Below are 22,332 nucleotides of genomic sequence, written 5' to 3'. Positions count from 1 at the left end.
TGTATGGATGTGAGAGTTGGACTATAAAGAAAGCTGAGCACTGAAGAATTGATGTTTTGAACTGTGGTGTTGGAGAAGACTCTTGAGAGTCCCTTGGACTGCCTGGAGATCCAACCAGTCAATCCTAAAGGAATTTAGTCCTGAATATTCATTGAAAGGCCTGATACTGAAACTCCAATACTTTGGCCACCTGATGCAAAGAGCTGACTCATTTGAAAAGACCCTGGTGCTGGGAAAGATTGAGGGCTGGAGGAGAAGGGGACGACAGAGGATTAGACGGTTGGATGGTATCACTGACTTGATGGACATGGGTTTGGGTGAACTCCGGGAGTTGGTAATGGACAGGGAGGCCTGGCGTGCTGCGGTTCATGGGGCTGCAAAGAGTCGGACACAACTGAGTGAATGAACTGAACTGAACTATACTAAGTTCTGTTTTGAGAGTGCATTTATCAGTCCAATAACGTTACCCTAGGTACCCAACTAACACAATTGGCTATATAGTACTGTGCTGTAAAAGGTTTACAATGCTTTCCACACAAATAATACATAAAAAACAACCAAAAAATAAAGAAAACATTTTTAATCTCGTAGTATACTACCTTGAAAAGTATAGTAGTGTAGTACAGCAGCTGGCAGGCAGGGGCTGGCATGCCAGGCGAGAAGAGTTACTGACTGGAGGAGGGAGAGAAAGTGGGGATGGTAGAGCTGAAGGATCGTCAACAATAGGAGATGGAGGTTAGACTGCAGATATATATCAGTATATATATATGCAGTATATCTGTATCACTCTTGCCTGATGTTGATGGAACACACGTTCACATCTTTGAAAGTTTGTATCTTGAAGGCTCATATGTAGGGGACTTACTGTAATTGAGAGGCCTCAAACTGGGGACCTACATGTTTGGCCTGCACATGTTTTAAAATATATGAATTCAGATATCAGGCTTTCAAAAGTTGAAGAATTTCAAATGGAAGTCTAGATTTGGGCTTCTTTTTACAAATCAGAAGAATTGGCATTGTTGCCACATACTGAAGATCTAGTGGAGTTGAATAGGAGCTCTGCCTCTTTTTTTTTTCCTTTTAAAAAATATAACCATTTTCTCTAGTTTTATCTGTACTTTTCATGCCTTTCACTAATGCTTTTTATTACACTTCTATTAATCATAATAATACCTACCTTAATGTGAAAAGTTGTCTAGGCCAAATATTTTTAAAGCCATTGTCATTATTGTCACTCCTTAATTTGCAGGTCTAATTTGCTAGTTGGTTAGAGAACCATGAGTTAAAATTTTCTCAATTGCATCATTATAAATCCATCACAGATAAGTATATCTGAAATCTGATTGATATGAGTAACTTCCCAGAGGCACTGCTACTTGAAAGAATACCACAAGTTCTTATGGCTCTGCTAATAATGAACTCTTTCACCTTGAACTAACCACCTAAATGTATGGCTTTCTAGTTTTTCTTATTTAAGTGAGAAGGTTTAGAATAGATGATCCTTAGGGAAACAAAAGTAACCTTTTATGATTCTGCTGCTGCTGCTGCTAAGTTGCTTCAGTTGTGTCCGACTCTGTGCGACCCCAGAGATGGCAGCCCACCAGCCCTCCCCCGTCCCTGGGATTCTCCAGGCAAGAACACTGGAGTGGGTTGCCATTTCCTTCTCCAGTGCAGGAAAGTGAAAAGTGAAAGTGAAGTCGCTCAGTCGTGTCCGACTCCTAGCGACCCCATGGACTGCAACCCACCAGGCTCCAATGCCCATGGGATTTTCCAGGCAAGAGTACTGGAGTAGGGTGCCATTGCCTTCTCCATTTATGATTCTAAGTTCCATAAATATTCTATTAATTAAGTAGTGTGTATCATTTTGTTTTAAACTGCTTGATTTAGAATACCTGGCTCCCTAATAGTAAACATCAGGGGTTTTATGAAATATAAATTCAGATGTGTTCATTTATTGTTCATGATTTTATAAATTTTTATTCTTCTCAGTTCTTATTTTTCCAGATTGAAGAGTCCTTTTTAAAAAAAAATTTTTTTTACCTATGAAATCTGATTTCACATTGAATCTTATTAATCGTAAGTGAATCTTTCTCTCAGACTTATTCAGCTAAGTCTTGACTCCCTCTCTTCTTCCTTTCTTCCTCTTTCTGGCATTTCTTTGGGGCTTTCATCTATTTTGCTTTTATTTTTCCTTAGTTTGAAGCTGCGTGGGCATTAACTAATATAGCATCTGGAACTTTTCTGCATACCAAAGTAGTGATTGAAACTGGGGCTGTTCCAATTTTTATCAAACTTCTTAATTCAGAGCATGAAGATGTTCAAGAACAGGTAAGTTTCTAACTTGAACTGTTATATCTACTAGATTTTAATTTTCTCTTGAAAGTGCCATTTGTGATTATGATTTGAAATTCATTTTTACCAAGTTGCCTGTGCATTACATTTGTTAGAATATAATAATTTCTGTTTAGTGTCAAATTGGAAGGAAGAATGAACTGTTTTAGGTATTATCCTAGCTCCTTTGTATATAGATTTCAGCTATTGAGAATTATTATTCCCATTTATAGAAGAGCATACTGAGACCCAGAAAAGATAGTAATTTACCCAAAGTCACGGTGAAGGGCTGAGCCAGGTTTTAAACCTGGAACAGTCTGACTCCTTGTTCTTTACATGTATGTAGATTATTTTATTGTTTCTTTTTAATATGTCATGTTATTTTTAATAAACTATTTTAGATTAGACTTTATAAATAAATTATCATAGTTGTTGTAACAGGGAAAATCTAATCACATATAATTTTTACCATCTAGAGAAAGTCAAATGTTTTGTTATTTTTGTTTTGATTCATGTTCATGCAAATTGATCCATAGATCTCACTACCATTCCATTTGTTTGTTTATATATATATTTTTATATTTTTTCCCACTTAACAGTAGTATTGAGAGCTTTTTCTTATGGCATTAATTATTCTTGAAGAAAACTTTACTGATTACTCATTATCCATTCAGGTAGCTACATAATTTATTCCTCAGTAGTTGTACAATTGAGTTATTTCTAGCTTGTTGGTGTTAATATTGTGGTGAGCATCATTATATATCAATCTTGATAGTAATATGTCTTGACATTAATATATGCCTTGATTATTTCATTAGGGAAAAATGATTATACTCAAATAAAAGCTTTTAAAGTGCTATTACTATTTCAAAGTTGACTTCCAAAATGTTGTAAAAATTGATACCCCACAAACAAAATACTTCACAGGGTGAAAAATGTCATCACTTTAAAAACTTTTTCTTAAAAATGTAAAAAATAAACTTAGGTCTAAAGTAGATGTTAAAAATATTAGTGTAAATTTTAAATGTTAAAATATAATTTTCTCAGTTGAAAAATTAACTTATGTCTACTTTTGTACTTATGAGAAACTTGAAATGAAAATATAATGATCATTTGCATTTGTGTAATTTCTTATCGAATTGAAATTTAATACATGAATAATTTGATCTTTTACTGTCATTTATTTAATCTGGACTATCTCTAAGCTTATTTTTAAGCATTAATTCAAGACAGTTCTCACATTAGCTTTACCTTATAGTTTACTATGCTTTATCTCTCCTTCCTTTTTTCTTTTACAAGTTAGTTCCTTCCCAGTGAGTGGATTCTTTGGCATAGTAGCAAACTTCTAGCATAGGTAATTGTAAAATTCCCTAAATAGATATACAGTTGACCCTTGAACAAAACAGGTTTGAATGTGTTGGTTTACTTACACACAGTTTTTTTTTGCAATACATACATACTGCAGTACTATACAATCTGAAGTTGGTTGAGTCTGCAAGTGATCTTGGGTAAGGAGGGCCAGCTTTAAAGTTATACATGGATTTTCGACTGTGCAGGGGTTGATGCCCCTCACTGCCAAATTGTTCAAAGGTCAACTATATTTTGTCTCTCCACGTAGATTCAAAGTAGACAAACTATCTCCTTCTTAAAGAGAATAAACATTTCACTATCATGTAAGAAAAAATTTTTAAATGCCCTGTGTTTTAATTTGACTAAAAATATTATTAAAGATACTTTTGAAGTTTTCCTTTCTTGTCTACTAGCATGTTTTTTTTTTTAACATCTTGAAAACTTACCAGTTTTTTCCTTTTACAATAAAATTTCATTCTTAAGAGAGAATCTTATTTAAGATATTGTCGTAAAAGAATATTTTTTATTGTTTTTTGAAGGCTGTTTGGGCACTTGGTAATATTGCTGGTGACAATGCAGAATGCAGAGATTTTGTTTTGAATTGTGAAATACTTCCACCTCTTTTAGAGTAAGTACTTTAAGTTTATCACAATTAAATACTATTAACTTTTGGAAAAGCAAACTATTTACACTATATTTCTACGTACACATTTACTTCTTCAGTGATACTTTTAAATTTTGCTTATGTTTGGCCAAGCCTGAAATAGCTTGAAATTACATAAAACTAACAAAATTTCTGGTTGTATCATATCTGTCTTTTATGTTCCCTTAAGCCACACTTCACAGCATTCATTGCTTACTTGATGCCTACTGTGCTAAAACAATTATTCTAGAGAACAAGGATAAGTAGTAGTTTTTAATACACTAAAAATTTTAAAGTTACTAAAGCAGATGATATTGAGTTGATGAACAGATGATGTGTTGAACTTGTCAGATTTTCATATTTGATTTTGAAATGTTCAGAGAACAGAGAGATTTTTTCAGAATTAGAATTTTACTTAAAATGACTTAGCTAGTGGTTTCTTTTTCTAATACTTTACACTTTTTTTAAGAAAAGAAGCTCCCCTATAATATAGGGTTCTTTACAAAGATGACGTAAAATTATTTGAAAGATAGGTTTATTTATCCAAGTTGGTTATCATTTATTGAGAGAATTTTTATTTAGGCTGAATACCATTGGCAAATAGTGAAAAAGGAAAAAGTAATTGAGATATTTTGAAAGGGAAAATTTTACTCTTACCATTTCTGTGCCATTTGCCATCCTTTCCAAGCTTAGAAATTAGAATATGTTTTTAGATACAGTTTTGTTTTGTTTTTAGATACAAAGAATATGTTTTTAGATACAGTTTTGCAAAATATATTTTATTGTTTTAGAATGTGTAACTTTCCGTGGACAAAATGGATTTCTCAGCATCATTTCACTCAACTCACACTGAGTACTTAACTATGTTCAGGCCACTGAACCACTTGTGATTTCATTTACTTTGGGCTTATTCAAAATAATATCTGAGCAGTTAGTCCAATTATAAAGGAAAATACTGATTTAGCATTCAATATCAGAATTATTTTGACGTTCATACTACTAAAAGTATCTGTTAAATTTTCAACTTAGGGTTTTTCTGGCCTGATTTTATGGTTTGTAGATTAACTGTGAGCACTTTGTTTCTCTTTTTACTTTGTCTCTAGGCCATATTCTTTGCTGTCTGTCTTTGGGTCATTTATTATTTGTTAATATTTAAAGTTGGTAATGGTTTATGAAATAATAAGTAAGCATTTCTTAGTTCTAATTACTCTAAATGTTCTGCTGTTAAGTCACTTCAGTCGTGTCTGACTCTGTGCGACCCCATAGACGGCAGCCTACCAGGCTGCCCCGTCCCTGGGATTCTCCAGGCAAGAATACTGGAGTGGGTTGCCATTTCCTTCTCCAGTGCGTGAAAGTGAAGTCGCTCAGTTGTGCCCAACTCTTAGCAATATTTTAATTATGACTAAAGAAACCAAACTAAAAAACAAAGGTCTAATGAAAAACAAACAGTACCCAGCTATCTAATCATGGTTATAAACATAATAAATTTCAGAAAAAGAGTAGGTTTAGAAGTTTTCAAAGTTTCATTAAAAAATTGAGAAAGGTGATAAGAAGGAAGGTATGTCAAGATGTTCTCACCATGGTTGGTCAAAAGGAAAAATGGTATTACCTTTAAGAAGATTATGGATAATCTGTAGTTCACATTGAAGTTAAATTAACATTTAGCTAATGTGTTAAGTGTGTATAAAATTTTTATTAATATAATACAGTTTTATCAGTTCTGCCTTTTGATTCTCAGTAAATGTAAAGCTTTTACTATTATGGACTTTATATACTGATATGGTGATTTAGTCACCAAGTCGTGTCTGACTCTTGTGACCCTATGGGTTGTAGCCTGCCAGGCTCCTCTGTCCGTGGGATTCTCCAGGCAAGAATACTGGAGTGGGTTGCCATTTCTTTCTCCAGTGGATCTTCCCAACCCAAGAATCGAGCCTGGGTCTCTTGCCTTTCAGGCAGATTCTTTACTGACTGAGCTACTAGAGAAGATCCCAATATACTGTTATAGCTTTGTTGTTTTAATTTAATGCAACTTTAATTTATAATACAGCAAATTTGGATAAGAAAAGATTTGTAATTTCTCATAATATTCCCATTAATACAAGGAGGATAATATACATCACAGCTTAGCCAAGTACAGTCTTCATGCCAAATTTGGCCTGTGCCCTGTTTTTGAAAATTAAATTTTACTGGATCACATCAATTTGCTTACTTAATGTCTGTGGTTGCTTTCATGCTGTATCATCAGAGTTCAGTAGCTGCAACACAGGAAGGCCTGTGAAGCCAAAAGTATTTACTGAAAAGTTTGTCATTTCCTGATGTAGTAAGTCAGTGTAACTACCTTATTTCTAAATGAGTTATGGTTTTAGGAGGTTTCAAATATTCTTTATAGCAAAAGTTTTAGAGCATATTTTTGTGTGACAGAATATACACAATAAAAAATTTACCATGTAAAAGTTTACAATTTACTGCCACTCAGTATGTTCATAGTGTTTCTCAACCATAACAACTATCTAGTTCTAGAACTTTCTATCATCCCAAACAGAAACCCCAATACCCTTTTTTCCAAGTACTTGGATACCTCTAATCTGTTTTCTGTCTCTGTGGATTTGCCTATTCTGGATATTTTACATAAATGAAGTCATATACTGTGTGACCTTTTGTGTTGGCTTCTTTCACTTAGCATATGGTTTTCAGGGTTCATTCATATCATAGAATGTATCAATACTTCATTCTTCTTATAATTAAATAATATTCCATTATATGGATATACCACATTTTGTGGTACATTCATCACGTGATGGTCATTTGGGTTATTTCCACCTTTTGACTACTGTATATATGCAGTACTCCTGTGAACATTTGTGTGCAGGTTTTTGTTTGAACACCAGTGTTTTCAATTCTTTTTAGGTATATACCTACCAGTGGAATTGCTGGAATGTGCTAATGCTGTCTTTACCTTTTACCACCAGACTTTTTCCATAGTAGCTGCACCATTCTATTTCTACCAGCAATGTGTGAGAGTTCCAGTTTCTTACCAACAGTTGTCTGTTATTTTTTTTGATTGATATTTTAATGGAAGCTAATTACTTTACAGTATTGTGATTTTTGCCATACATTGACATGAATTAGCCATGGGTGTACATGTGTCCCCCCGCCCCTGACCCAAACCCCTCTCCCACCTCCCTCCCCATCCCATCCCTCTGGGTTGTCCCAGTGCACCAGCTTTGATTGCCCTGTTTCAGGCATTGAACTTGGACTGGTCATCTATTTCACATATGGTAATATACATGTTTCAATGCTTTTCTCTCAAATCATCCCACCTTCACCTTCTCCCACAGAGTCCAAAAGTCTGTTCTTTATATCTGTGTCTCTTTTGCTGTCTCACATATAGGGTCATTGTTACAATCTTTGTAAATTCCATATATATGCATTAATATACTGTATTGGTGTCTTTCTTTCTGACTTACTTCACTGTGTATAATAGGCTCCAGTTCCATCCACCTCATTAGAACTGACTCTAATGTGTTCTTTTGAATAGCTGAGTAATATTCCATTGTGTATATGCACCACAACTTCCTTATCCATTCATCTGCCGATGGATATCTAGATTGTTCCCATGTCGTGGCTATTATAAACAGTGCTGCAATGAACACTGGGGTACACGTGTCTCTTTCAGTTCTGGTTTCCTTCGTGTGTATGCCAAGCAGTGGGATTGCTGGGTCGTGTGGCAGTTCTGTTTCCTATTTTTTAAGGAATCTCCACACTGTTCTCCATAGTAGCTGTACTAGTTTGCATTCTCACCAACAGTGTTAGAGGGTTCCCTTTTCTACACACCCTCTCCAGCATTTACTGTTTTTAGACTTTTTGATAGCAGCCATTCTTACCTGTATCAGATAGGACCTCATTGTGGTTTTGATTTGCATTTCTCTGATAATGAGTGATGTTGAGCATCTTTTCATGTATTTGTTAGCCATCTGTATGTCTTCTTTGGAGAGATGTCTGTTTAGTTTTTTGGCCCGTTTTTTGATTGGATCATTTATTTTTCTGGTATTGAACTACATGAGCTGCTTGTATATTTTTGTGATTAATTCTTTGTCAGTTGCTTTGTTTGCTATTATTTTCTTCCATTCTGAAAGCTGGCTTTTCACTTTGCTTATAGTTTCCCTTGTTGTGCAAAAGTTTTTAAGTTTAATTTGGTCCCATTTGTTTATTTTTTCTTTTATTTCCATTACTCTGGGAGGTGGGTCATAGAGGATCCTGCTGTGATTTATGTAGAGAGTGTTTTGCCTATGTTTTACTCTAGGAGTTTTATAGTTTCTGATCTTACATTTAGATCTTTAATTCATTTTGAGTTTATTTTTGTGTGCAGTGTTAGAAAGTGTTCTAGTTTCATTCTTTTACAAGCGGTTGACCAGTTTTCCCAGCACCACTTGTTAAAGAGATTGTCTTTCTCCATTGTATAGTTTTGCTTCCTTTGTCAAAGATAAGGTTTCCATGCTGCTGCTGCTGCTAAGTTGCTTCAGTGGTGTCTGACTCTGTGTGACCCCATAGACGGAAGCCCACCAGGCTCCCCTGTACCTGGGATTCTCCAGGCACGAACACTGGAGTGGGTTGCCATTTACTTCTCCAATGCATGAAAGTGAAAAGTGAAAGGGAAGTCACTCAGTCGTGTCTGACTCTTAGCGACCCCATGGACTGCAGCCTTCCAGGCTCCTCCGTCCATGGGATTTTCCAGGCGAGAGTACTGGCGTGGGGTGCCATTGTCTTCTCTGAAGGTGTCTATAGGTTTGTGGATTTATTGGGCTTTCTGTCTTGTTCCATTGATCTATATTTCTGTCTTTGTGCCAGTGCCAAACTGTCTTGATGACTGTGGCTTTGTAGTATAGTCTGAAGTCAGGCAGGTTGATTCCTCCAGTTCCATTCTTCTTTCTCAAGATTGTTTTGGCTATTCGAGGTTTTCCTAAGTATTTTATTCTTTTTGTTGGCAGTGGTGAATGGGATTGTTTCCTTAATTTCTCTTTGTTTTCTCAGTGTATAGGAATGCAAGGGATTTCTGTGTATTAATTTTATATCCTGCAACTTTACTATATTCATTGATTAGCTCTAGTAATTTTCTTGTTGTGTCTTTAGGGTTTTCTATGTAGAGGATCATGTCATATGCAAACAGTAAGAGTTTTACTTCTTTTCCCATCTAGATTCCTTTTTTTTTCTTTTTCTTCTCTGATTGCTGTGGCTAAAACTTCCAAAGCTATATTGAATAGTAATGGTGAGCGTGGGCACCCTTGTCTTATCCCTTACTTTAGGGGCAATGCTTTCAATTATTTGCCATTGAGGATAATGTTTGCTGTGGGTGTATCCTATATGACTTTTATTATGTTGAGGTATGTTCCTTCTATGCCTGCTTTCTGGAGAGTTTTCATCATAAATGGGTTTTTTAATTTTGTCAAAGGCTTTCTCTGCATCTATTGAGATAATCATATGTCTTTTCTTTCAATTTGTTAATGTGGTATATCACATTGATTTGCAAATATTGAAGAATCCTTGCCTCCCTAGGATAAAGCCTACTTGGTCATGATTTGTGATCTTTTTAATATGTTGTTGGATTCTGCTTGCTAGAATTTTCTTGAGGAGTTTTGCATCTATGTTCATCAATGATATTGGCCTGTAGATTTCTTTTTTGTGTGGCATCTTTGTCTGGTTTTGGTATTAGGGTGATGGTGGCCTCATAGAATGAGTTTGGGAGTTTACCTTTGCAGTTTTCTGGAAGACTTTGAGTAGCATAGGTGTTAGTGCTTCTCTAAATTTTTGGTTCAATTCACCTGTGAAGCCATCTGGTCCTGGACTTTGGTTTGTTGGCAGATATTTGATTAGTTTCAATTTCCATGCTTGTGATGGGTCTGTTAAGATTTTCTATTTCTCCCTGGTTCAGTTTTGGAAGGTTATATTTTTCTAAGAATTCACCCATTTCTTCCAAGCTGTCCATTTTATTGGCATATAGTTGCTGATAGTAGTCTCTTATGATCCTTTGTATTTCTGTGTTGTCTGTTGTGATTTCTCCATTTTCATTTCTAATTTTATTGATTGGATTCTTCTCCCTTTTCTTCTTGTTGAGTCTGGCTAATGGTTTGTCTATTTTATTTATCTACTCAAAGAACCACCTTTTAGTTTTGTTGATTTTTGCTGTAACTCCTTTGTTTCTTTTTCATATATTTCTGCTCCGATTTTTGTGATTTCTTTCCTTCTGCTAACTTTGGGGTCCTTCATTTCTTCTTTTTCTAGTTACTTTAGGTGAAAAGTTAGGTTGTTGTTTGATTTTTCTCTTTTTTCTTGAGGTAAGCTTGTATTGCTATGAACCTTCCCCTTAGCACTGCTTTCACTGAATCCCGAGGTTTGGGGTTGTTGTGTTTTCATTTTCATTCATTTCTATGCATATTTTGATTTCCTTTTTGATTTCTTCTGTGATCTGTTGTTTATTCAGAAGTGTATTGTTTAGCCTCCATATGTTTGTATTTTTAATAGGTTTTTTTTTTTTCCTGTAGTTGACATCTAATCTTACTGTATTGTGATCAGAAAAGATGCTTGAAATGATTTCAGTTTTTTTGAAATTACCAAGGCTAGATTTATGGCCCAGGATGTGATCTATCCTGGACAATGTTCTGTGTGCACTTGAGAAAAAGGTGAAATTCATTGTTTTATGGTGAAATGTCCCATAGATATCAATTAGGTCTAACTGGTCCATTGTATCATTTAAAACTTGTGCTTCCTTGCTAATTTTCTGCTTGGTTGATCTATCCATAGGTGTGAGTAGGGTATTAAAGTCTTCCACTATTATTGGGTTACTGTTAATTTTTCCTTTCACACTTGTTAGCATTTGCCTTACATGTTGAGGTGCTCGTATGTTGGGTTCGTATATATTTGATTGTTATATCTTCTTCTTGGATTGATCCTTTGATCATTATGTAGTGTCCTTCTTTGTCTCTTTTCATGGTCTTTATTTCAAAGTCTATTTTATCTGATATGAGTATTACTACTCCTGCTTTCTTTTGGTCTCCATTTGCATGGAATATCTTTTTCCAGCCCTTCACTTTCAGTCTGTTTGTGACCCTTGGTTTGAGGTGGGTTTCTTGTAGATAGCATTTATAGTGGTCTTGTTTTTGTATCCATTTAGCCAGTCTTTGTCTTTTTGTTGGAGCATTCAACCCATTTACATTTAAGGTAATTATTGATAAGTTTGATCCTGTTGCCATTTTGTTGTTTTGGGTTTGATTTTATAAACCTTTTCTGGGTTTCCTGTCTAGAGAACATCCTTTAGCATTTGTTGAAAAATTGGTTTGGTGGTGCTGAATTCTCTCAGATTTTGCTTGCCTGTAAAGCTTTTGATTTCTCCTTCATATCTGAATGAGATCCTTGCCGGGTACAGTAATCTGGCTTTTTCTCTTTCATCACTGGTTCATCACTTTCATCACTTTCAGTATGTCCTGCCAATGCCCTTCAGCCCTGAAGAGTTTCTGTTGAAGGATCAGCTGTTAGCCTTATGGGGATCCCCTTGTGGGTTACTAGTTGCTTTTCCCTTGCTGCTTTTAATAGTTATTGTTTGTGTTTGATCTTCGTTAGTTTAATTAATATGTATCTTGGGATGTTTCACCTTGGGTTTATCCTGTTTGGGACTCTCTCTGGCTTTCTTGGACTTGGGTGCCTATTTCCTTCCATATTTTAGGGAAGTTTTCAACTATTATCGCCTAAAGTATCTTTTCATGCCCTTTCTTTTTGTCTTTGTCTTTGGGGATACCTGTGATTTGAATGCTGGTGCGTTTAACATTGTCCCAGAGGTCTCTGAGGTTGTCCTCATGTCAATTCTTTTTCCTTTTTTCCTCTCTGCTTCATTTTTCCACAATTCTTTTACCTCACTTATTCTCTCTTCTGCCTCAGTTATTCTACTGTTGGTTCCCTCCAGAGTGCTTTTGGTCTCAGTATTACATTATTCATTATTGATTGACTCTTCTTTATTTCTGCTAGGTCCTTGTTAAACATTTCTTGCATCTTCTCAATCCTTGTCCGTAGTCTGTTTATCTGTAACTCCATTTTGTTTTCAAGATTTTGGATCATCTTTAATATCATTTATTCTGAATTCTTTTTCAGGTAGACTCCTTGTCTCCTCCTCTTTTGTTTGTTTGGTGGGTATTTATCATGTTCCTTTACCTGCTGAGTATTTCTCTGCCTTTTCATTTTGTTTAGATTGCTGTGTTTGGGGTGCCCATTCTGTAGGCTAGAAGTTCATGGTTCCTCTTTATTGTGAAGTCTGCTTCCTGTGGGTGGGGTTGGACTAGTGGCTTGTCAAGGTTTCCTTGTTGGGGGAGCTTATATCTGTGTTCTGGTGGGTGGAGCTGAATCTGTTCTCTCTGGAGTGCAATGAAGTGTCCAGTAGTGAGTTTTAGGGTATCTGTGGGTTTGGCATGGCTTTGGGCAGCCTGTTTTTTAATGCTCAGGGCTTTGTTCCTGCTTTGCTGGAGAATTATCACTGTATGTCTTGCCCTGGAACTTGTTGACCCTTGGGTGGAACTTGGTTTCAGTGTAGGTATGGAGACTTTTGGGTGAGCTGTTGTCTATAAATGTTCCCTGAAATCAGGAGTTCTCTGATGTTCTTAAGTTTTAGAGTTAAGCCTCCTGCCTCTGGCTTTCAGTCCTTCTCTTACAGTAGCCTCAAGATTCTCCATCCATAAAGCACAGATGATAAAACATTTAGGTTAATGGTGAAACAATTCTCCACAGCAAGGGACACCCAAAGAGATTCAGAGTTACATAGAGAAGAGAAGAAGTAGGAGGAAGACAGAGGTGACCAGGAAAAGAAGAGGGGGAGTCAAAAAGGGAGTGAGCAATCTAGCCAGTAATCAATTCCCTAAGTGCTCTCCACAATCCAGAACACCCAGAGAGATTCACAGAGTTACATAGAGAAGAGAAGAGGGAGGGAGATAGAGGTGACCAGGAGGAGAAGACAGGGAGTCAAAATGGAAGAAACCAATCTAGCCAGTAATCAGTTCCCCAAGTGTTCTTCACAGCCCAGAACACCCAGAACAAGTAGAGAAGAGGAGAGGGAGTAAGGAGATTGAGGTGACCTGGGAGAGAAAAGGGAGAGTCAAAACAGGAGAGAGCAGTCAAGCCAGTAATTACATCCCTAGGTGAAAATGGATACTGAAGATTAAATTCTTAAATGTACAAAATTGATTAACAAATACCAAAATGCAAAGATTAAAAATCTAGAATAGAGGTTAGACTCTCAAAAATGTAATATAAAAATTACAAAACAAAATCAATCACAGAAATTTTAAAAGAAATATATATATGTGAAATTTGCTTTAAAAATAAGGTCTTTTTTTTGCAAGGTAATAGTAGGTTATAAAAATGAAAATTAAAGGCGTAATAAAGAACTTGAAAAAAAAAAGTGATAATAGTAAAAATATATCTAGGAATTTCTCTGGAGCTGTTGTGGGCAGTGTGGGTCAGTTCAGTTTCAGATAGTTCCTTGTTCCAGCTTTTACTCAAGGTCAACTTATTCTCAAGGTCTGTAGGCCCCCTTCAATGCACAGTTAATGTTAACTACAGGGTTTCTGAAGGAGATCAGCCCTGGGATTTCTTTTGAAGGAATGATGCTAAAGCCGAAACTCCAGTACTTTGGCCGCCTCATGCAAAGAGTTGACTCACTGGAAAAGACTCGGATGCTGGGAGGGATTAGGGGCAGGAGGAAAAGGGGACGACAGAGGATGAGATGGCTGGATGGCATCACTGACTTGATGGACGTGAGTCTGAGTGAACTCTGGGAGTTGGTAATGAACAGGGAGGCCTGGCGTGCTGCGATTCATGGGGTCACAAAGAGTCAGACGTGACTGAGCGACTGAACTGAATAGGGTTTTAATCTGTTGCACCTGTCACTTACAGAGCGGTTCCCTCTTTGTTTCTTTTGGCTTCCTTTGTTTGCAAGTCTCTTTAGTGTCTAATTTTTGCCCTAACACAAGGGGGCGAACGTGGTCACTTATTTAGGCTTACTCGTTCAGTTGTGGGGAGGAAGGGACACTGCAAACAGATATCTGGTGTTGGGGGAGTGGTCTCAGCGTATGGACCACACTGAGCTTGCCACAACCCAAAGCAGCATGTGCTTCCTGGGTCTACACTGCTCAGGTTCCAGGGCAGTCTGCAAGGTCACTGTCCCAAGTGGACCCTGCATTTCATGCACTTCCCAGGTCTAAACCACGCATGTTCTTGGGTACTCCACAAGGGCACAGACCCAGATGGGCATGCGTTTTGTGCCCTTCCCAGGTCCGAGCAGCTCAGGTGACCAGGTGCTTGGCGAGTGTACTGTCCCAAATTGGCCGTGCGTGTGTCTGAATCACCTCCCTGGTCCCAGGCGCTTGGTGTTTTGGGTACGCTGCAGTGGCACCATTTCAGGTGTCATGTGTCTCCTCTGGGGAGTTGATCTCAGGCTGCAACCCTCCTGGCGGATGTCAACCACCCAGGATCCCAGGAAGACATGGTTAGCAACTGGGTGCCTGCTCAGTTTGGTGGAAGATGCTGAAATGTTGGTCTCTGGGGACCGCCCCTTGCCTTCTGGCTGCCTCTCTACCTCCAGGCTGGGTAGGGGTGGGGAGGGTCCTATTTGCAGCTGTCTAGGACTCAGGCCTTAGAGCCCCTCTTGGGAAAGTTCCTTTTTTTTTTTGTCTCTCTGGAGATCCCACAGTTTTGGTTGCTATCTCATGTTAGATCCTTCAGATTGTCCTCAGGGCACTCAGGCCCGGTCTGATGATATACCCCAGCCTCAGCAAGCCCCTGGGCTGCTTCTCCACTGGCAGTGGTGGTTAGGCGCATAATGTGTGGTTTTTTGTTTTTTCGTTTTTTTCCTCCCGGTTATGTTGCCCTCTGAGATTCCAAAACTCCCCACAGACCTGCCTCTGAGAGGGTTTCCTACTGTGGCAACTTCTCCTCCTTCACAACTCCCTCCCCAGGACGGATATCCATCCCTAAATCTTCTCTCTTTTTTTCTTTTATGCTTTATCCTACCTCCTTTCAAAGAGAATGAGTTGCCTTTCTGGGTGCCCGGTGTCCTCTGCCAGCATTCAGAAGTTGTTTTGTGGAAGTTGCACAACATTCAAAGGATCTTTTGATGAGTTTATGGGGGGAGAAAGTGGTCTCCCCATCCTATTCCTCTGCCATCTTCTGTTGTCCATTATTCTGATTAAAGCCATCTTAGTGGGTATGAGGTGGTATTTAATTTTGCTTTGATTTACATTTCCTAATGACATTGCATATCTTTTCATACATTTGTTCGCTATTTGTGTATCTTTGGAGAAATATCTAAGTCCTTTGCATATTTTTAAATTCAGTTGTCATTTTGTTGTTGAGTTGTAAGAATTCTTCATGTATTCTGGATAGATTCTTATCAGATAGATGATTTTAGAAGATCTTTTGCATTCTGTGGGTTTTCTTTTCACTCTCTTGATAATTTCTTTGATTCACATAATTTCTGAATTTGAAGTCCAGTAGTATCTATTTTTTCTTTTGTTACTTAAGTTTTCAGTGTCATATGTAAAAAACAATTGCCAAATTTAAGGTCATGAAACACTATGTTTTCTTCTAAGAGTTTTACCTCTTACATTTGCATTTTTTGGTCCATCTTGAGCTAATTTTTTTGTGTGACTCTAATTGAGATACATGTGGACATCCACTTGTTCTGGCATGGTTGCTTGGAGACTATTCTCTCCTTGTTGAATGATCTTGATACCTTTGGTGGAAAGGAGTTGACCATCCATGTGTGAGTTGAATCTGCAGACAGATTCTTTACCCAGTGAGCCACCATAATGTTGCATAAAAGTGGCGACATTATGTTTTTTATCACTCATTCACCATTGAGGATAATGTTAGCTGTGGGTTTTTCATAAATATCCTTTATCTTATTGAGATGGTTTCCTTGTCCTAGGTTGCTGAGTGATTTTATCATGAAGAGGTGTTGGGATCTGTTAAATGCTTTTTCTGCATCAGTTGACATCATCACATGTTTTGTTTTGTTTTGTTTTCCTTTATGCTGTTAATGTGGTGAATATATTGCTTGGTCTTTGTTCATTGAACCATCTTTGCATTCCTGGGGTAATTCTCAGTAGTTCATAGTGTATAATTCTTCTAATATGTTCCTGGGTTCAGTTTCCTAGAATTGTGTTGAAGATTTTTTTGTATCTGTTAGTAATACACACACATACACTCTTGTCATATCTTTGGCTTTGGTATCAGGATAATGCTGGCATCATAAAATAAGGTAGGAATGTTCTTTTTTATTTCCTAGAAGAGTTTGAGAAGGATTTAATTCTTCTATAATGTTTAGTAGAATTTACCAGTGAAATTGTTTCATGTTTGACTTTTCTTTATTAGGAGGGTTTTGATTACTCATTCAGTGTCTTTAATTGTTATATATCTATTTAGATTTTCTGTTTCTTCTTGAATCAGTTTGGTAGTTTATGTGTTTCTGAGAAATTGTTCATTTTCTTTGCATTATCCAATTTGTTGGCTTAGAGTTCATAGTATTCTCTTATAATTACTTGTGTTTCTGAAAGATAAGTAGTAATATCCCTAACTCTCATTCCTGATATAAGTCTTTTACTTTGTCAGTCTGGGTAAATGTTTATTTTGTTGATTTTTCTTTCAAAGAATCAACTCTTGATGGAGTTCATTTTCTCTAGTGTTTTTCTCTTTTCTGTTTTATTTATCTCTGCTCTTTATTATTGCCTTCTTTCTTCTAGCTTGAGGTTTAGTTTGGTGCAGATTTTTTAGTTTCTTAATTAAGATGAAGGTTTATGTTATTTATTTGATATCTTGTTTAATGTAGGTGTTTTCAGTTATAATTTTCTCTGTGAGCTTTCAGTGAATTCTGTAAGTTTTAGTATGTTGGGTTTTCATTTTCATTTATTCTGAAATATTTCCTCATTTCCTGGTGACTTTTTTGACTTACTGGTTGTCTAAAATTATATTACTTAATTTCCACTTATTTGTGAATTTTCCAGTTTTTCTTCTTTTAGTGATTTTTAGCTTCATTCCGTTGTTCTCTGTATAATTTCAATCTTTAAAAATATATCAGATTTACCTTGTGGTCTAATATATGGTATATCCTGGAGAATATCCCATGTGCACTTGAAAAGAATGTATGTTCTGCTGTTAATGAGAAGAATGTGGTGTGTGCTGTGCTTGGTCATGTCCACCTCATTATGTCCCCATAAACTGTTAGGTGTCTAACTATTAGTTGATTTATAGTGTTGATCAAGTCCACTATTTTTCTTATTGATCTTCTGTTTAAGTGTTCTAGCTATTACTGAAAGCTATATTAAGGCCTTTGTGATAGTACAGCTGTCTATTTCTCCCTTCAATTCTGTCAGTTTTTGCTCTGTACAATTTGCTTTGTTGCTAAATGTTAAAACTTCATGATGGATTGTCATTCTTATCAGCATGTAATGTTATTCTTTATCTCTTAAGCAATTTTCCTCTTAAGTCTATTTTTCTAATATTAATATAGCTACCCTGGCTCTCTTTGGGTTATTATTTGCACGGAATATTTTTCCCATCCTTTCACTTTCAACCTGTTTGTATCTTTGAATCTAAAATGAGTGTCTTGTAGAATGCATTACACATGGCTCATGAATTATTGTTTTTTAATTTGTTTTTTAATGCATGCTGCTAGTCACTGCCTTTTAATTCTAATTCAAGAGTTCAGTCTGTTTACATTCAGTGTAACTACTCATGGGAAAGTACTTCTGCCATTTTGTTGTTTTCTATGTATCTTATGCCTTAAACCTTTTTTGTTCCTCACTTCCTTCCTTCTTGCCTTCTTTTGCATTTATTGACTTTTTAAAAATAATATACTGTATTTATTCCCTTCTCATTTCTTTTTTAGTATATTTTTTGGTTGTATTTTTTAAATCTAAGGAGTACAGTGAACATCTTAAACTTAAAATAACTTTGAATTTATACCACTTTAGTCTCAGTATGCGGAGAAGGCAATGGCACCCACTCCAGTACTCTTGCTTGGAAAATCCCATGGATGGAGGAGCCTGTTAGGCTGCAATCCATGGGGTCGCTAAGAGTCGGACACGACTGAGCGACTTCACTTTCACTTTCCACTTTCATGCATTGGAGAAGGAAATGGCAACCCACTGCAGTGTTCTTGCCTGGAGAATCCCAGGGACGGGGGAGCCTGGTGGGCTGCCGTCTATGGCGTTGCACAGAGTTGGACACGACTGAAGTGACTTAGCATAGCACAGTCTCAGTATGATACAAAAGCTCTGCTCCCTTATATCTCTTACAATAAGTTACTGTTATTACAGATTACATTGTTTTACATTGTGTGCCTGTTATCATAGATTTGTAACTACTGCTGTAAATGTATATTTTTTAAATCATAGAAGAAATTATAAACCAAAAATTAAATAATGTCTTTTATAATTACCTGTGTAGTTATTTTTAATGTTGTTATTTCTTCACACAGTCCTGAGTTATTCAGATCAGATCAGATCAGTCGCTCAGTCATGTCTGACTTTTTGCGACCCCATGAATCGCAGCACGCCAGGCCTCCCTGTCCATCACCAGCTATCTTATTTCAGGACATTTTAGTTATTTTAGTTATTTTTATAAAGTAAATATACTAATGATAGAATTTTCTCAGCTTTTGTTGTTCCTTCATTTTTGAAGGGTAATATTGCTGGATATAGAATTCTTGTTTGATTAGTTTTCTTTCAGCAGTTTAAGTATATTATTGCCTCTGTTCTCCATGACTTTTGATGACAAATCAGCTATTGATCATAATGAGAGAACTCCCAGTTAGGCAAAACAAAGGCAAGCCCCCTTCATCAATCTTTCAGGGAGTACCCAGATAGGTTAAAACAGAGAAATACAATAATTACTTGGAAACAAGTCTCCATAGACCCTTTTGGAAACAGAACTCACAGTGGGAACTCCAGCTTTTGTCTTCAAGGCTGCTTCCAGGCTAGGGAGGGGACTGGACAAAAAGGTAAGATATTGCCAGAAAGCTCTCCTTCCACATTTCAGTCCCTTCCTGATTAAAAGTTTACTTCCTTACTATGAACATTTACAATCTTGGACAGTTCTAATTAAGCTAATACTAACAGAGTTTGCAAAAATTGATGTTTTGGGGAAGGATAGGCCTCCAGGGTTATCTTCTGTACCATTTTTGCTGAAGTCACTCTAGAATAAGAATTCTTCCTGAATCTAGGTTCTCTGTACTTCTTGCAGTTTGCTAGCAGGCTGCAGATGGAAGTACTAAGACAGGCAGTCTGTTAAAAACAAAACAAAAACTATCTATTTTTTCTTAATATCTGATCTTCATTCAATTTGACTCTGTATTCCTTACTTAATGAATTTGTATTGTGTATTATTTTCATGGTAAAAAACAAGTAATCTAATAATGTACTCTTTTAATTTTTTTTGGTTTTGCTTTTGTTTTTAATATAAATTTATTTATTTTAATTGGAGGCTAATTACTTTACAATATTATATTGGTTTTGCCATACATTGACATGAATCCACCACTTGTGTACATGTGTTCCCCATCCTGAACCCCCCGCCCACCTCCCTCCCCATCCCATCCCTCTGGATTCTTTTTAAAATATATAGAAATAACTAAGTCAATTTCCCATGGCACTCTTTATTTTGAATGTTTTTCTTTTTTTCTGGAAATATACTGAATCTTTAAAACTCACTTTTCCTTTTACCACATCAGTTTGATTCCTTATAAGATATATTAAGAATTTTTGTGTTATGATAGTAGAAGCTAGCTGAAAAGGAAAAATGAATATAAAGTGACAGTTCCTTTTTTCTTTTTCTTGGCAGGTTACTAACAAATTCAAACAGACTTACAACAACCAGAAATGCCGTATGGGCCCTCTCAAATTTATGTAGAGGCAAAAATCCTCCTCCAAACTTTAGTAAGGTATTTGTAAAGTACACAAATTAAGGAATCTATGTACAAAAATTTTTAAGTCTCCTTATAATAGATTTTTAGAGATTGAAGGGACTGTTATCTTTTTAGTAATTATTTTTTAATTGACTGGACAGTGTTTGCACATACATAAAATCAAAAGATGCATAATGAAAAGGCTCACTTGTTTTATTTTCCCAAATAAAAAAGTCTGAGAAATATTTGACTGAATAACAATTAAGAGTCAGTCTTTTAAGTAAAAATGGTATTACTATAGGGAAAATAAAATAGCAAATTCAGCTTGTAACTCAAATGTGTATATTTTCTGGAGATAATCATCATAGTTTTTTGATATGCAGAAGTGCTTGATGTGTACTTTCCATTTTATCTCACAATATTCAAAAGACATGTATTCAGGAGTTGAGGTTTAATAAAATTAGTAATATTTACTGCTTCTTTGGGATTATTCTCCCTCCCCACTATTAACTATAAGTATGTGGATATGAAGACTACAGTGATCTGTGGTACATTTTGGTATCACTGCCTTTATTTGTGTAAATGTGCTGATAATTTTACTACCCACTATTGTTTTTATACTTTTAGTGTAAATGTCAACAAAATAAAAAAGGCTGATTGTGTTAGTATAAGCTAACACATAATAACTATGAAAATAGTTTTGGCATTGCTGCTGCTGCTAAGTCGCTTCAGTCGTATCCGACTCTGTGCGACCCCATAGGCGGCAGCCCACCAGGCTCCCCATCCCTGGGATTCTCCAGGCAAGAACACTGGAGTAGGTTGCCATTTCCTTCTCCAAAGCATGAAAGTGAAAAGTGAAAGTGAAGTCGCTCAGTCGTGTCCGACTCCTAGGGACCCCATGGACTGCAGCCTACCAGGCCCCTCTGTCCATGGGATTTTCCAGGCAAGAGTACTGGAGTGGGGTGCCATTGCCTTCTCCGAGTTTTGGCATTAAAGACCCCCTAAATACAGTAGAGGAGAAGGCAATGGCACCCCACTCCAGTACTCTTGCCTGGAAAATCCCATGGACGGAGGGGCCTGGTGGGCTGCAGTCCATGGGGTAGCTAGGAGTTGGACACAACTGAGCAACTTCACTTATTTTTTCACTTTCATGCATTGGAGAAGGAAATGGCAACCCACTCCAGTGTTCTTGCCTGGAGAATACCAGGGACGGGGGAGCCTGGTGGGCTGCCGTCTATGGGGTCTCACAGAGTCGGACATGACTGAAGCGACTTAGCAGCAGCAAATACAGTGGAAGTGAGAAATAGATTTAAGAGACTAGATCTGATAGACAGAGTACCTGATGAACTATGGACAGAGATTCATGACATTATACAGGAGACAGGAATCAAGACCATCCCCATGGAAAAGAAATGCAAAAAAGCAAAGTGGCTGTCTGGGGAGGCCTTACAAATAGCTGTGAAAAGAAGAGAAGCGAAAAGCAAAGGCGAAAAAGAAAGATTTTCCCATTTGAATGCAGAGTTCCAAAGAATAGCAAGGAGAGATAAGAAAACCTTCCTCAGCGATCAATGCAAAGAAATAAAGGAAAACAACAGAATGGGAAAGACTAGAGATCTCTTCAAGAAAATTAGAGATACCAAGGGAACATTTCATGCAAAGTTGGGCTCAATAAAGGACAGAAATGGTATGGACCTAACAGAAGCAGAAGATATGAAGAAGAGGTGGCAAGAATACACAGAAGAACTGTACAAAAAAGGTCTTCACAACCCAGATAATCATGATGGTGAGATCACTGACCTAGAGCCAGACATCCTGGAATGTGAAGTCAAGTGGGCCTTAGAAAGCATCACTGCGAACAAAGCTAGTGGAGGTGATGGAATTCCAGTTGAGGTATTTCAAGTCCTGGAAGATGATGCTGTGCAAGTGCTGCACTCAATATGCCAGCAAATTTGGAAAACTCAGCAGTGTAACAGGACTGGAAAAGGTCAGTTTTCATTCCAATCCCAAAGAAAGGCAATGCCAAAGAATGCTCAAACTACCGCACAATTGCACTCATCTCACATGCTAG

At 36.9% G+C, this 22,332-nt stretch overlaps 1 protein-coding gene across 1 annotated transcript in view; it reads left to right on the top strand.

Annotated features, from left to right (window-relative positions):
• KPNA5 (karyopherin alpha 5 (importin alpha 6)) overlaps positions 1-22,332 on the top strand; it is a 50,476-nt gene that overhangs the window by 10,714 nt on the left and 17,430 nt on the right. The window contains exons 6-8 of the mRNA XM_010861813.1: positions 2,197-2,328; positions 4,221-4,309; positions 20,201-20,300. Coding sequence (XP_010860115.1) covers positions 2,197-2,328; positions 4,221-4,309; positions 20,201-20,300 — 321 coding nt within the window. The remainder of the gene's footprint in view (positions 1-2,196; positions 2,329-4,220; positions 4,310-20,200; positions 20,301-22,332) is intronic.

Source organism: Bison bison, unplaced genomic scaffold (genome assembly GCF_000754665.1).
Source record: "Bison bison bison isolate TAMUID 2011002044 unplaced genomic scaffold, Bison_UMD1.0 scf7180017864473, whole genome shotgun sequence".
Lineage (NCBI taxonomy): Eukaryota > Metazoa > Chordata > Mammalia > Artiodactyla > Bovidae > Bison > Bison bison.
This window is presented reverse-complemented; position numbering and strand designations above follow the sequence as displayed.